The sequence below is a fragment of the Cornus florida genome, unplaced genomic scaffold (assembly GCF_030987335.1).
Source record: "Cornus florida cultivar Cherokee Brave unplaced genomic scaffold, ASM3098733v1 CherokeeBrave_3.0.0_Hap2_Chr04, whole genome shotgun sequence".
In the NCBI taxonomy this organism is placed as follows: Eukaryota; Viridiplantae; Streptophyta; class Magnoliopsida; order Cornales; family Cornaceae; genus Cornus; species Cornus florida.
In genome coordinates this window covers 88006841-88020377 of record NW_026775574.1, presented here as the reverse complement: position 1 = coordinate 88020377, position 13537 = coordinate 88006841, and the positions used below count along the sequence as shown (strand labels likewise).

The following is a 13537-nucleotide window of genomic DNA, read 5'->3' as shown; positions in this document are numbered from 1 at the left end:
CCTTTGGATGTAACCACTTATCAATAATTAGGCAATTAGGTCATATTAATTATGATTCATTTCTATGTGGCGAACAATGTGGTGAACACGAACCCTAACGGTCCAATTCTTTTTATCAAAAGTAATAATAGACTTAGACCAAATTAGAATTGTTGGTCAAAAAGGTTGTAGAATATTCATAACCACTATAACATAAAATAATTGATACTAACTAAATGAATATTCCTTTTGAGTTGCAACAATTTCAACCAACAAAAATATAAAAAAAAATAATTTAATACGAAACAATGTAGCAACATGTTCACAATATACCTCGTGGCCAAAACTAATACCATATAATAATACCAAATTAATCAATCAACCATGTTTGAACTTTGAAGTGCAAAAATCTAATCACCTACGACCACGCTCAACGCAAGCCATTACGTTAGAGGTAAAATTGACGGTTTTTATTGGACAGAAGCTGACGTGTTTTTTCTTATTTTGTTTATTATTTTATGGGTTTATGGCGGTTTAAGCGCTTGTCTTCCTAACACGTGTCGCTTATTAGTCTTGTAACAGTTTCCACCTTGCAAAGCCAATGCAAACATAGGAACAGCTAGAACAGTATACGTGTTAGAGCACTGCTGGAAATGATCAAATAAGTTAAAACATAAAAGCATCTGTACCTCAAATAATTTGAGATATGATGTGGCAAAATTTTTCTTTTTTATTTTCTTTTTTTATTTATTTTTTTAAAGATAAGAAGTAATATAAGTTATATTAATAAATATAGAAAGTAAAAACTTGACATTCTAAAATTTAGGAAGACACAAACTCCACATATGGCATTTTCGGCCTTTGACATACTTCAATCGATTAATATTTAAAGTTTTGGATGGAAATGCTCTATATGTCAAATTTGAAATGTTTTGTAGGATCCATAAACTAAAATAATAATAAAGAATTTTTATTTGGCATAGCACTTTTTGATATGCTAAATTTAACATATTTGATGATATATCAAATACCAAGTAAACATTTAATTGAAAAAGTTTTTGATGTCAAAAATAGATGTTACAAAAGCTGTGTAAGATTTAACATATCAGATGAAAATGCTATCAGGCTCAGTCATGGTGGATTTTATTTATTTATTTATTTAATTTAATTATTTTCTATTTTTCGATGTTGGTGTTAGAATTCTTAGAACACCTACACATAAAATCCTTACATCCAAAGGAATTCTTTCCTACTCCATGGTACCACATATCGTACCATGTTTGGCTGAAGGGATTAATGAGAGAGGAATAAATAATAAAAAAATGGTGTTAGGTTGATTATATTGGTAAAACATATATAAAAACTATACGTTTATTATTTTTATTATTTATTTCATCCAACAAAATAAAATAAAAAGTAAGGAAGATGCTTTCGCTTTTCGGGGATATCATATCCATCTATTTATCTCTCACTTCCATTAAATTTTGGGTAAATTAACTCTCTATGGTTTAAAAATTAACTCTCTTCAAAATAAAACTAACTTACACAAATCTTCCTTTTCTTAGTGACGGATGAAATACTTTAAAATGAGAGATGATCCATTCTTATTTTTATTGAAATCTATTTATTAAAATCGCAACAATAATCTGTTTTATATTATTAAAAAAAGAAAAAAGAAAAGAAGAGAATGAATTTCTTTAGCTTTTTGCCCCATGCAAAGCTCTTGTTTGATATACATTTACAGAAGTATAAAAGTCCAATTTAAGAGAAAACTTATATTCAAAATATATAAAAACCGTTTTTTAATTTTAAAAATTAATTTAAAACACTGAACCAGACAAAAAAATAAAGTTTAGCACTGCAATTAAGCTGCCACCAGATTTTAAGAATAAAAAATTTCAACCACCCCATTTTTAGCATGATATGTAAACAAATATAAGAACATTAAAAAAACTTAGGCTTCAAACTTAACAATAAAAAAATTCAATGACATAGAATGTCTGTCTTTGCAAGTCTAATAGAGCATTTTGAACGTGTGTCATATGTGCTGTATTTATAAAATGAAAAATATAAAAGATATAATATATAATATATATATATATATATATATATATAATAAATAAATAACAATAATAATAAACATAAGAGCTGGGGGTAACGGGGAGTTGTGACGATTAGTCCAATCCAGCTTCCTTTTGTCTGGCAAACAAACGCGGTTTAAAATCAGGGACTTCCAAAGAAAATTGGTAAGAAGGGAGCAGGAAGAAAAGGAATTCAGTAAAAAAATCAGATATGAAACACCCACGCGCCCAAGAAGGGTGTGTTTTATTTATTTATTTTAAAACTTATTTTTTGAAAATAATTGAAGAAAAAGTAAAACATATAAAAAGTCGTGTTTGGTGCAATGCAAGCTCAGCTCTTAAATCTTGTGACTAAAATTGTGGAGCTGTGACCACTTGACATTTTGCTAATAAAATATCACAAATAAAATCTTAACATAATTTGTAACGCGTTTAGTAAAAGCATATATATATATATATATATATATATATATATATATATATATATATATTTGAATCCAATGCATTTATAACATCATTGAGTGTCCAATTTATTTATAATTTTATGTAATGAAACTTAATTAGTTGATTATATCATATTCTTGTTGATTGAGTGACATTAACGTCAAAGTCTAGTCTTTTTTTTTTTTTTTTTTTTTTTTTTTTTTTTTTTTAATGAAACAAACAATCCACAAATCTTCAATAGTGATCGAAACACCCAACACCTTCCCCATTTGTGAAAGAAAGATCATACTATTTATGTGAATGACAATTAAAATAAGATAATTGAATTTGTGGATCACACGTTGTTTTTAAAAAGTCAATGAAAAAAAATACTGAGTATATCATAAAACTAAGGGATTTTTTTTTTTTTAAGCATGAAAACGATATCATATATCGACACAAAGGCTAAGCCAGCGGCAGTATAAAACAAAAAAATCAAGCCAGAAAAGGCATAAAAATTATGAAGCAAAGCAATAAAATGAAGAACATACCCTAAATCTGTGGAGAAAACAGAGCTTAAAATTTTGCAACGGAACCACCATAGAGTGACCCAAAAGGTCAGGCCATTCTTTAAAACAATAGCTCCAAAGTTATCGCCACATGGCTCTCCGACACATAACAAATTCCGCACAAGATCAAATTAAGGAGGAAAAGATCAAATTTAGGCAAGAGAAAACCAAAACCGACCTAGATCGGAGATCCGCTGATGTGATTCGAAAATGAACCCAACATAAATAGATCTAGCATAACAAAACAAAAATGGCTTAAAAAAAATATACAAAGAGATTCTACACGTTTGTTTCACGCACCAGAGAGAGCGTGGAGCAAGTACTCAAATTTGGAGTGCCAACCATGAGTTTTGTTTGTTCTCCCCTGTGCTGTCTATATAATGGAATGGAGTGCCATAATGCCCTCCCATCAAGACACATCTCAAAAAACGACTCTCTCTCTAAAAGATCTAAGTGAAGCACACAGCAATGTCGCCAAACAACTTTTCCGATCAATCGTACGGACTATCGCCGTTCAAGTCCGAATTCGATCAAAGTTCCCCCGAAATGCCAGAAACTAATGTCCAAATCGTCACCTCCGGTGGACTACGCATCCCGGCGCACTGTAGTATTCTGGTAATTCTAACAGCTTCGATCTCTCTCTGGTCTTTTCCATTTCCAGATACTGATTCAATTTTCTATTCGATCAAAAATTCAAATTTTCAATCCTAAATGCTTCTTATTCAATTGTAATGCTCTGTTCTGAAATTGAAGAAATTTTTGTGCGTTTAAAGAACATCTTCAATCGTTTTGTTTTGATTAACAATAACTTTTTCACTCCTGATCAAAATTATTTTATTTATTTTTTTAATTTTTATTTAAATTTTACAGTTTTGAGGCATTTGAATGAAAAGATCTGATTTTTTTTGTTGTTCTTCTGTTTCTGAAAATTGAAGGCCTCTGCATCGCCTGTACTAGAGAGCATCATAGATCAGCCTCGTAAACACCGGAGCTCCGAGAAGACTATTCCGATCGTCGGCGTTCCTTCCGATGCCGTTGTCGTCTTCGTTCGATTTCTCTATTCCTCCAGGTCAGTTGCTATACACACGCCGAACCTTCCTAGTGTGTTGTATATCTTTCTTATTAAGCATTTTGTATTTTATTTATTTACTTATTATTATTATTATTTTTTTTTGCGTAACCTAAAAAAAAAAATTCACATAAACTATTATTATTATTATAAATAAAAACCATTTCTATGAATTTTTAGGGATCCAATAATCGAACAAATTTATCTATTCACATAAACTATTATTATTATTTTTAAAATTTAAATTTTAACATTATATTCTAAATTTTCTATGCCAAAAATATTTTTATTACAAAAAATGAATTTGAAATTAAAATTATTTTTAATTCTTTCATTCTCAATTTTGATTTGGACAATACTATTTAGATATACTAAGCTAAATCTAAAAGTTCTACAATATTCCGAGATATTGTACTCCCAATTCTTTCAACCATTAAATTTTCATTTAATATAGCTTTAAAATCTAAAGTAGGGTACTGGAGTATTCATTTTTTTTTTTTTGGACCAACCTATTATAAAAAGTTCTTTTAATATTTTGCACATGGAAGAAACTATAATTTTTAATTTTAATTTTTATAAATAAAAACTATTTCTATGAATTTTTAGACCCAATACTATTCTGATTCTGTTTGATTAACTTATACAAATACGACGTAGGTGAGACTCCACATATTTTCTTATCTCCGTCCTACTTTAAATGTTACATTCGGAAATCATGACTAACATTGTTGTAAGTCACGATTTTCGAACGCGACATTTAAAATTTAAAATGAGACATTTAAAATGAGACAGAAGAAATAGTATTTTTTAAAAAGTAACAATAGGAATCTAATAATAGAATAACAGATGTGGGACTCTAGGATCTAAATTATTATTTTTTTAAAATTTAAAATTTAAATTTATATTCTAAAATATCTATGCTAAAAAAAAAATTATTACAAAAATTGAATTTGAAATTAAAACTACTTTAATTCCTTCTTTCACAACTCAAAAATGTTAGTTTTGATTTGGACAATACTATTTAGATTTACTAAGCTAATTCAAAATTACTACCGACCTAAAAGTTCTACAATATTTGGAGGTATTGTATTCTAAAATTTTTCAGTTGTTAATTTTTTTTAAGTATATTCCACTGTTACATTTAACGGCTTAAAAATCTAAGGTAAGGTATAGGAGTATTCTAGAATTTTTCTTTAGATCTAACCTATTATGAAAAGCTAATAAATTTGAAAATTAGTTTTTATAAAATTGATGGAAAGAAATGTGACAATTAAGTGCATTCCAATTGGGGCGGCTTCTCTATTCAAAATATGAATAACTTAAAAAATTAATGAGACAACTATAGCATTTTTTTTTTTTTTTTTCCCCAAACAACTATAGCATTAAAGAAGCAAAATCATTGTGGTCACGATTCACGTCTATTAAGCTACACGTGGCACACTCAACACCTCAGAGATATAAAAATTGAATATTAACTTTCCGTAATAATAAGTTGGTCGGTAGTAAATTGGTCCCTAGTAGTTGTCACTGCCTAATTAGTAATTAAAGTAGTACTAATATTTGAAATGACTAAAAAGGCCCTTGACTGCAGTTGCACGGAGGAGGAGATGGAGAAGTACGGGATTCATCTGTTGGCTCTGTCCCACGTGTACTTGGTTCCACATAATATATTCTTTTTTTTATCCTTTACACACAAAAATATATAGATTTTAGTTCCAAAGATCAAATAAAATTGATTTACCATAATCATGAAATTTGAACAATATGAATAAGTTTAATTAGGAATTCAGTACCATTTGAAATTCTTAAACAGTTGGGTTCTTTTCTTCTTCTTCTTCTTCTTCCTTTTTTTTTTTTTTTTTTTTTTTTTTTTTTTTTTTTTTTTTTGTGTGTGAAGGAAAGGACGTTTCTTATGTAAACTAAATTGTTTTTCCACCTTGGATTAAGAAATTACAGTAGGATGAAGAAGAAGTTGTAATGGGAGATTACCAAGCTACTGCTGATGTGTATGTTCCGGTTTTCAATGAAGAAGTTGGAGGTGATGTGTATGGGGAAGTTACGAATTTTGAAGCAACTGAAAGAGACATGCAAATTGATATTGAGGAACCTTCTTCTAATGTAGAGTCAAAATATGCACTCACTGTTGAGTTAAGAAGTCTTTGTGGGTCATCAGATGATGAGGTTGAATCCAACTACCAAGACTTTAATCCTTAAAGAGACTTGGAGGTTGTACAACTTAAAGTGGGCCTCAAATTTGCAACAACTACTGATTTTAGAATGGCTTTAAGGCATTTTGCAGTGAAAAATAAATTTGTTATTATGTTTAAAAAAAATGAGTTAAAATTAATCACTGCCATATGTAAACAAGAGTGTGGGTGGAGAATACGTACATTCCAAACTAAAAGTAAGAGTTGTTTGAGCATTAAGACATTCATTAAAGATCACAATTGTAGTGGAATTCAAACAAATCATCAAGCAACATCATCTTACATTGCAAATAGGTATTTGGAGGCAATCAGAGAGAATCCAAATTGGGAATTCAGTTCAATGAGACAAACTGTTACAAGGGAGTTGGCAACTAATGTTTCTATACACAAGATTTACAGGGCAAAGGGAAGAGCAAAAGAGATGGTTGAGGGGAACCATGGGGAACAATATTCAAATCTTAGAAAGTATTGCCAGCTAATTTAAGAAACTAACCCAGGATCAGTTGTTAAGATCTCCAATTACCCTAGTAAGACTGAACCCAGAAGATTCAAAAGATTGTTTATTTCTTATGAGGCCATGCATAAATATTTTAGGGAATGGTGTAGACCATTCATTGGTGTTGATGGAACTTTTTTAAAAGGGCCTTTTTTTGCTAAGTGCAGTTGGGATTGATGGAAACACCAAGATGTCCCCTTTGGCTATTGCTATTGTTGAGGCTGAAAATAGGGACTCCTGGTCATGGTTCATGGAAGAATTGATGAATATTGTTGGTCCCCCACGTGGCTTGACATTTATGTCTGATCGACAAAAGGTATTTTTATAATTAGTGTTCTAACTAATAAAAATATTTATTTTTAGTATGTTAATATATCTAAGTGCTAATTAATTTGTTTAATTATTTTAGGGTTTACTTCAAACATTTGAGGATGTCTTGGAAGGGGCCGACCACAGGTTTTGTGTTCGACATATGTATGAAAACTTCAAAAAGAAATTTAAGGGATTGCAATTGAAAATTGAGCTATGGAATGCTGCTAAAGCTTATGATGAGGTTGAATTTAACAAGCATATGCAAAAGATAAAGGATATAAATGGTGATGCCTATGATTGGCTTGTGAAGGTACCGTTCTATCTTTGGGCAAGGGCACATTTTCCAACTACTTCAAAGTGTGATTTGGTAATTAACAACATGTGTGAATCGTGGAATTCTGTTATTCTAAAGGCAAGGGAGAAGCCCGTGATAACTATATTGGAGTGGATTCAAAAACATCTACTGAGGAGATTTAAAAAAAAAAAGATCTTTTATGTCATCATACAATGGATTGGTGTGCCCTGAGATATAGGAGGAGTTGGATATATATAAGGATGCATCATTGGAGTATATTGTTGATTTTAATGGGGATTCTAGGTATGAGGTTGAGTTTAGGGGTAAGAATGAGGATGTGAACATGGAAAAGGAAACATGCACTTGTAGGAAGTGGGATGTGACAGGTATCCCTTGCCAACATGCTGTTGCTACCATACTTTCTAGAAGGGAACAACCAGAGTTTTATGTTGCTGGTTATTATCTTAGATAAAAATACCTTAACACATATGCCCCTATTATGTATCCTATGCCCCTAAAGATGATGAACAAATATTCCACAGACTTGATCCTTCCACCCCTATACCCTAAACCACCTGGAAGGCCCAAAAAAGCTAGGAAGAAAGCAAGTGATGAAGTTTTAAGACCAACCAAACTTAGTAGATCATATGTGGGTTTGAAATGTACTAAATGCTCACAATCTGGACACACTGCAAGGAGCTGTAAATCAACTGAAACCGTTGTTAGAGAAAAAGCCCAAAAGGTAAAGAAGGTAGACCCCGTTTGATTAAACCTACTTTTCTTGGGATTGACACTAGTATTGACAGAAGAGATTTGTGGCAAGCTGAGGTATGGTACAACTATGGTGTGCAATTATTATTTTTAAATAAGTAATCTTTAGTAATATATATATTTTTTAACTAACTCTTTATTGCAGATGAATAATAGAAGAACAACTATAGTATCTGAAAATGGAAATGGAGGTTTAGTTGCATCAAAAGGGAGAGGGAGAAGAAGAGGAAACGAAAGAGGTGCAGGAGAAGGGAGATCATATTCAATTGGAGTTGTAAACACTCAAACTTCAGTAGCACAAGAGGTTGCAAACACTCAAACTTCAGTGGCACAAGAGATTGCAAATGGAGTTGGAACAAGCAGCATAGGAGGTTTAGTTGTAGATTCATTAGCAACTAGGCCTGGTCTAATTGGAACAAGGGATGGAAGAATAGGTGGTTTACTTGGAAGAGGTTTTGAGGTACAACTTGAATTAAAAATTTTCCTTGTTTTTTAAACTTGAATTTTCTTGCGTGTTATATTAATTGTCATAATGCAATTCATTCGCACCACAGCATAATGGAGTTGGAACAAGTGGCATGGGAGGTTCAGTTGCAGATTCATTATCAACAAAAGTGCGTTTGGTTGGAACAAGAGGTGGAAGAAGAGGTCCTGTTAGTAGCAAGAGGTGGTCTGCTTGGAAAAGGTCCAGCTTCAGTTGGAGGTCCAAATAAATGAACTTAATGTGCGGCAATTATCAGTTTGATGATGACATTTTTTTGTCATATTTTTTGGACACTAATTGATGTAATTTAATGTGTAATATTTTATTTATGAATGTATTGGAGTGTTTTGGTAAACAGGTTGGATTCATTTATGTTAATGAATGCTTGGACGTGTGTTATTGCCACAATGGTTGTGAGGATACATTATTTGGGGGCTAAAGGTTTCTTGTCAATTATAGATGTATTGAAAAAAAAAAAAAAAAAGAAAAGAAAAAGGGTAAGGATCTATTTGAATATTTTTGTAACCAGGTTGCACTCAATTTGTTACTGAAATATGAGGATTAAACATCCAAATTATTTGTTTTTCACCAAAATCAATTTAAATTCTTTCTCGTTGCTGTTCTTGCTTCTCGTTGTACCGCAGCTGCTCCCACGAGTTCCTCTTCAGAATCTGTTCTGTTCTTGTGCTATGCAAGTGCATTCGATCTATTGGTTAGTCAACAACGGTTATTCCGAAACAGGAGTATGAAAAGTCTAAGGCATAAAAGCCAGAGCGTGAGCAAGGTATAACTGGTCTAAAATGAAATTTGATAAAATCACTACACAATTAATATATATATTTTAAGCACAAGAACAATTGGAAAGAAAAATAAATAAAATCAAATAAATTAAAAGCACAAGATGAAACGGCGGATGAAACCTTAAAGTATGTAACGATATAGTGTGATGGGTATTTTAGGTAATTTCCTCCGTTAAAGATTACTAATTTAAAAATAATAATTGCACAGAGGGTAATTTTGTCCGAAATATTTTCCCACACAATCATTGAAATGGAGTTAATTAAAATACCCCCTTATGATAGTTGAGGGGAGTTTTTTGTTATAACAATTCACAAGGGGGGGTTTTTGGCTAAAGGGTGAAAGTCAAGGGGGGGTTTTTTGCAATTCGCCCTACTTATTTTTCTATCATCCTAAAAATAAATTAAATTTGATTTTTCCCGTTTGTTTTAAACTTCGATTTGCAATTTTCGCTTTAATTATTATATGATTTGATTTATTGTGATTGTGAACTAAATAATTGAATTTAAAACAGAGAAAGGAAGGCGAAGATACAGAGAGGAACAGAATTTGTACCTACAGTTGAGCGAAGCCATGGAGTGTTTGGAGCGCATATGCACAGAAGGGTGTACCACTGTTGGACCCTACAATGTGGACCCTACCAAGAATAGAGAGCCATGTAGCAAATTCACCACGTGTCAGGGCCTCTAGCGTTCGATTCGTCACTTTGCCACGTGTAAGAGAAGGGTCAACGGAGGGTGTGTGCAATGCAAGCGGATGTGGCAGCTTCTAAGACTACACTCTTCAATCTGTGACTAGCCTGATCTTTGTAAAGTTCCCCTTTGCAGGTAAATTTAAAAACCCTCTTCTTTGTAGTGAAAATTATTTAATATTTCTGGTATTTATTTGGTAGTCGAATTTAATCGAATTTAATCAAAATTCATGTTTGATATTTAAAAAAATACTATTGAGAGTTGGAGTGTCAGTGTTTAAAAGTGAACAACGAACGTATTGCATTTAATGATTCACAAACCTTGCACATGTGATTGTGTGTTTGGATTGTGAATCTTATTACTCACATTTCTCATCACATAGTCCCATAGTCCACTGTAAAATTGTGTGAATTTATATGGGCTCCACAGTCTCTACAAACACATTTTGCCTTCTGTGCCTTCTGTGGGAAAGGCTGGAAGACTGGCTCTCCTTTTTTCCCCATGAGTGGCAAATATCAATTATTGATTTTACCGAATTTCAGATTGGCTCTCCTTTTTTCCCCATGAGTGGCAAATATCAATTATTGATTTTACCGAATTTCAGATTACATGTCAAGTGACTGGTGGCAGAGGTAGTCAACCTTGGTTTTTTACTGGGATTTATGGTTCTTGTCTTGAGAAGGAATGTGCTTATCAATGGTGGTATATTCACAATCTAAAGTTCCAGTTGGGCCTGCGATGGCTTTTGATGGGTGACTTTAATGCTTTGTTACACAATGATGGGAAAGGAGAAGGACATTCTAAAACCAGATGGATGCTTTGCGAGTTCAAGTTGTTCTTTGATGATTGTGCTTTAATGGATCTTCAGTTTAAAGGGTTTCCTTATACTTGGCGTAATAAGAGAGAAACGGGTAAACTCATCTTGGCTCGCCTTGATCGGGCTTTATGTACTACTCAGTAGTTCAGCCCTTTTCCTCGATGTATGCTTCATCACTTATCAGTTCATGGTTTGGATCACAATGCTATCATGTTGTGTTTGAATGATTCTATTTCCCACTCCAGACCATCTTTTTACTTCGATGCTCGTTGGGTAAAAGAAACTAATTTTAAACCCACTGTTGAGTATGTTTGGGCTTCATATGGGGTTGGCCCTCCATTACACACTATTTCTAATAAATGGGCTCAGCGCAAGACTGATCTTTTATCATGGAGTAGAGGTAGATGCACCAATGCTCGAACTCGGATTAATTTCCTTGAAGCTAGATTGCAATTCTTGAAACAGCAGGTTCATGACTATGACAAGGCTGAATGCTTCAAATTGGAGAAGGAATTGGGTTGTGCTTGGCGCAATGAAAAAATGTACTGGCTTCAAAAATCTTGAATTGCTTGGTTGAAGTAAGGGGACAAAAATACCAAGTATTTTCACAGAAAGACTCAGATCAAGCGACGGAAAAATGAAATTATTAGGTTATAGGATTCTGCTGGTACATGGAAAGATTCTATAGATGATATTCGGCAAGTTGCGGAAGATTATTTTTACAACCTTTTCTCTTCCCTTCTGGATCAAGATGATTCTCAATTTTGGGCTTCTATCCCTTCCAAGGTTTCGTTGGATATGAATCAAGAGTTGCTGAAAGATGGGACTATTGAGGAGTTGTGGGCTGCTTTAGCAAGTATGGGGTCCTATAAGGCACCAGGGCCAGATGGTTTTACTCCATTCTTCTTCAAAACAAATTGGGATACTCTAAAGTTTGATCTTCCTCAAGGTTCTAATTCCCTCTTACATGGTGGTTTGCTTCCGACTAATCTGAATGCCACTAATATTGTCCTCATTCCAAAGGGGAAACATCCTACCCAAATGTCTCATTTTCGTCTGATTTCCCTTTGTAATGTGATGTATCATTTATTCTCTAAAACTATTGCTAACCGACTCAAATTTTTTCTGCCCCTTCTCATCAGTGAATCTCAGAGTGCTTTTGTTGCTCATCGCCTTATTCATGACAATATTCTTCTGGCCATGATCTTTTGCATGTTTTAAAGTCTAAAAAGGACGGGGATTCTTGTTTTCTTACACTTAAGCTTGATATGGCTAAGGCTTATGATCAAGTTAAATGGTCCTTTGTTTGTAATTTCATGAGTCATTTGGGTTTTAGCCAACGGTGGGTGGATCTGATGAAGGAATGTATCAGTATTGTATCTTTTTCAGTGGTGTTGAATGGTGAAAGGGGGGATTCTTTTGTTCCTTTTAGAGGCTTGCGTCAGGGAGACCCTCTTTCCCCCTTCCTTTTTCTTTTCTGTACCAAAGGGTTGTCCTTTTATTTCAGCAGTTGGAGAGTAGGAAAAAGTTGAATGGTTTAAAAATGGCCAGAGGTTGTCCTCCCATTTCTCACTTGCTTTTTGCAGATGATGCACTTCTCTTCTGTAAAGCAAAGCTTTCTGAGGTCCGCAGTATTAAATCCATTTTGGATAGATACGATGGCCTAATGGGTCAACTGGTTAATTTTGATAAATCCTCTCTTTATTTTTCTCCTAATACTAATATGGATTTGAAAGCTCAGTGCAGACAAATCTTGTGCATTCACAATGTAGATTGGAAAAATAAATATCTTGGGCTTCCTTCAGTCTTAGGAAGGTCCAAGGTTGCCTCTCTCAATTTCATTTCAGATCGGGTTTCATCCAAAGTCCAGACTCTCAAAGGAAATCTGCTCTCCAAAACAGGTTGAGAAGTTTTGCTGAAAGCCGTGCTCAATGCTCTTTCGACGTATGCAATGCAATGTCTTAAATTTTCTAAGCAGAATTGTAAGGATTTGACGAGCAAGCTTCTCAATTTTTGGTGGAGTGGGGAGGAAAAATCTTCTAAGATTAAATGGGTTAGTTGGTCGACTTTTTGTGAATAAAAAATCTCTGGCGGTTTGGGTTTTAAAAATATTGAGGCTTTTAATTTGGCATTGCTTGCAAATATGGAGTGGCGAATGGAGGTTGGTGATGAATCTCTTCTTTTTAAATCTTTTAAGCAAAAGTATTTTAAAAGTTTCAATTTTCTTGACACCCATACAAGGCTAAAGCTTCATGGGCTTGGAGGGGTATTTTCTCTGCAAGGGAAATTATCAAAAAAGGATGAAATGGCGGGTTGGCACTGGAGAGATGGTTAATTGTTGGCATGACAACTGGCTTCCGGATTCTTTGAATAGTTCAGTTACTTCTCAACAACGGACTGCGCCCTTTTCTTATATGGCTGATTTAATAATCCAATCTTCTTATTGCTGGAATTCTGAGACGATGTAGAGGTTCTTTAATCCAAGAGATAGAGATTTAATTCTTCAAATCCCTCTTAGTGTTATAGGTGGGGCTAATTGCAAAG

General features: G+C 33.3%; 2 protein-coding genes across 4 annotated transcripts; both read left to right on the top strand.

Annotated features, from left to right (window-relative positions):
• The first annotated feature begins 3986 nt into the window (after positions 1–3986).
• On the top strand, positions 3987–9181 carry LOC132303818 (uncharacterized). 3 transcript variants are annotated; one of them, XR_009481347.1, is made up of 5 exons: positions 3987–4121; positions 6069–7140; positions 7234–8259; positions 8348–8662; positions 8757–9181. XR_009481347.1 is itself a non-coding variant. In XM_059801246.1 (5 exons), exons 1-3 carry the CDS (start codon positions 4082–4084, stop codon positions 7660–7662), a joined length of 618 nt encoding a protein of 205 aa, XP_059657229.1. In that variant the 5' UTR covers positions 3987–4081; the 3' UTR covers positions 7663–8259; positions 8348–8662; positions 8757–9181. The 3 variants fall into 3 exon arrangements, 1 of the variants encoding a protein (XP_059657229.1); XM_059801246.1 differs by having other exon boundaries at positions 6992–7140; XR_009481348.1 differs by having other exon boundaries at positions 4013–4121; positions 6078–7140.
• A 2610-nt stretch (positions 9182–11791) lies between these two features.
• LOC132305289 (uncharacterized) lies at positions 11792–12214 on the top strand. The gene has a single exon (XM_059802955.1). It carries the CDS (start codon positions 11792–11794, stop codon positions 12212–12214), a length of 423 nt encoding a protein of 140 aa, XP_059658938.1.
• Positions 12215–13537: the final 1323 nt, after the last annotated feature.

Coding starts and splice junctions, on each gene's coding strand:
- LOC132303818 (XM_059801246.1), top strand. CDS start 4,082: ATGCCGTTGTCGTCTTCGTTCGATTTCTCTATTCCTCCAG. Junction 4,122..6,991: donor CGATTTCTCTATTCCTCCAG/GTCAGTTGCTAT, acceptor TGCTAAGTGCAG/TTGGGATTGATGGAAACACC. Junction 7,141..7,233: donor TTATGTCTGATCGACAAAAG/GTATTTTTATAA, acceptor TAATTATTTTAG/GGTTTACTTCAAACATTTGA.
- LOC132305289 (XM_059802955.1), top strand. CDS start 11,792: ATGAATCAAGAGTTGCTGAAAGATGGGACTATTGAGGAGTTGTGGGCT.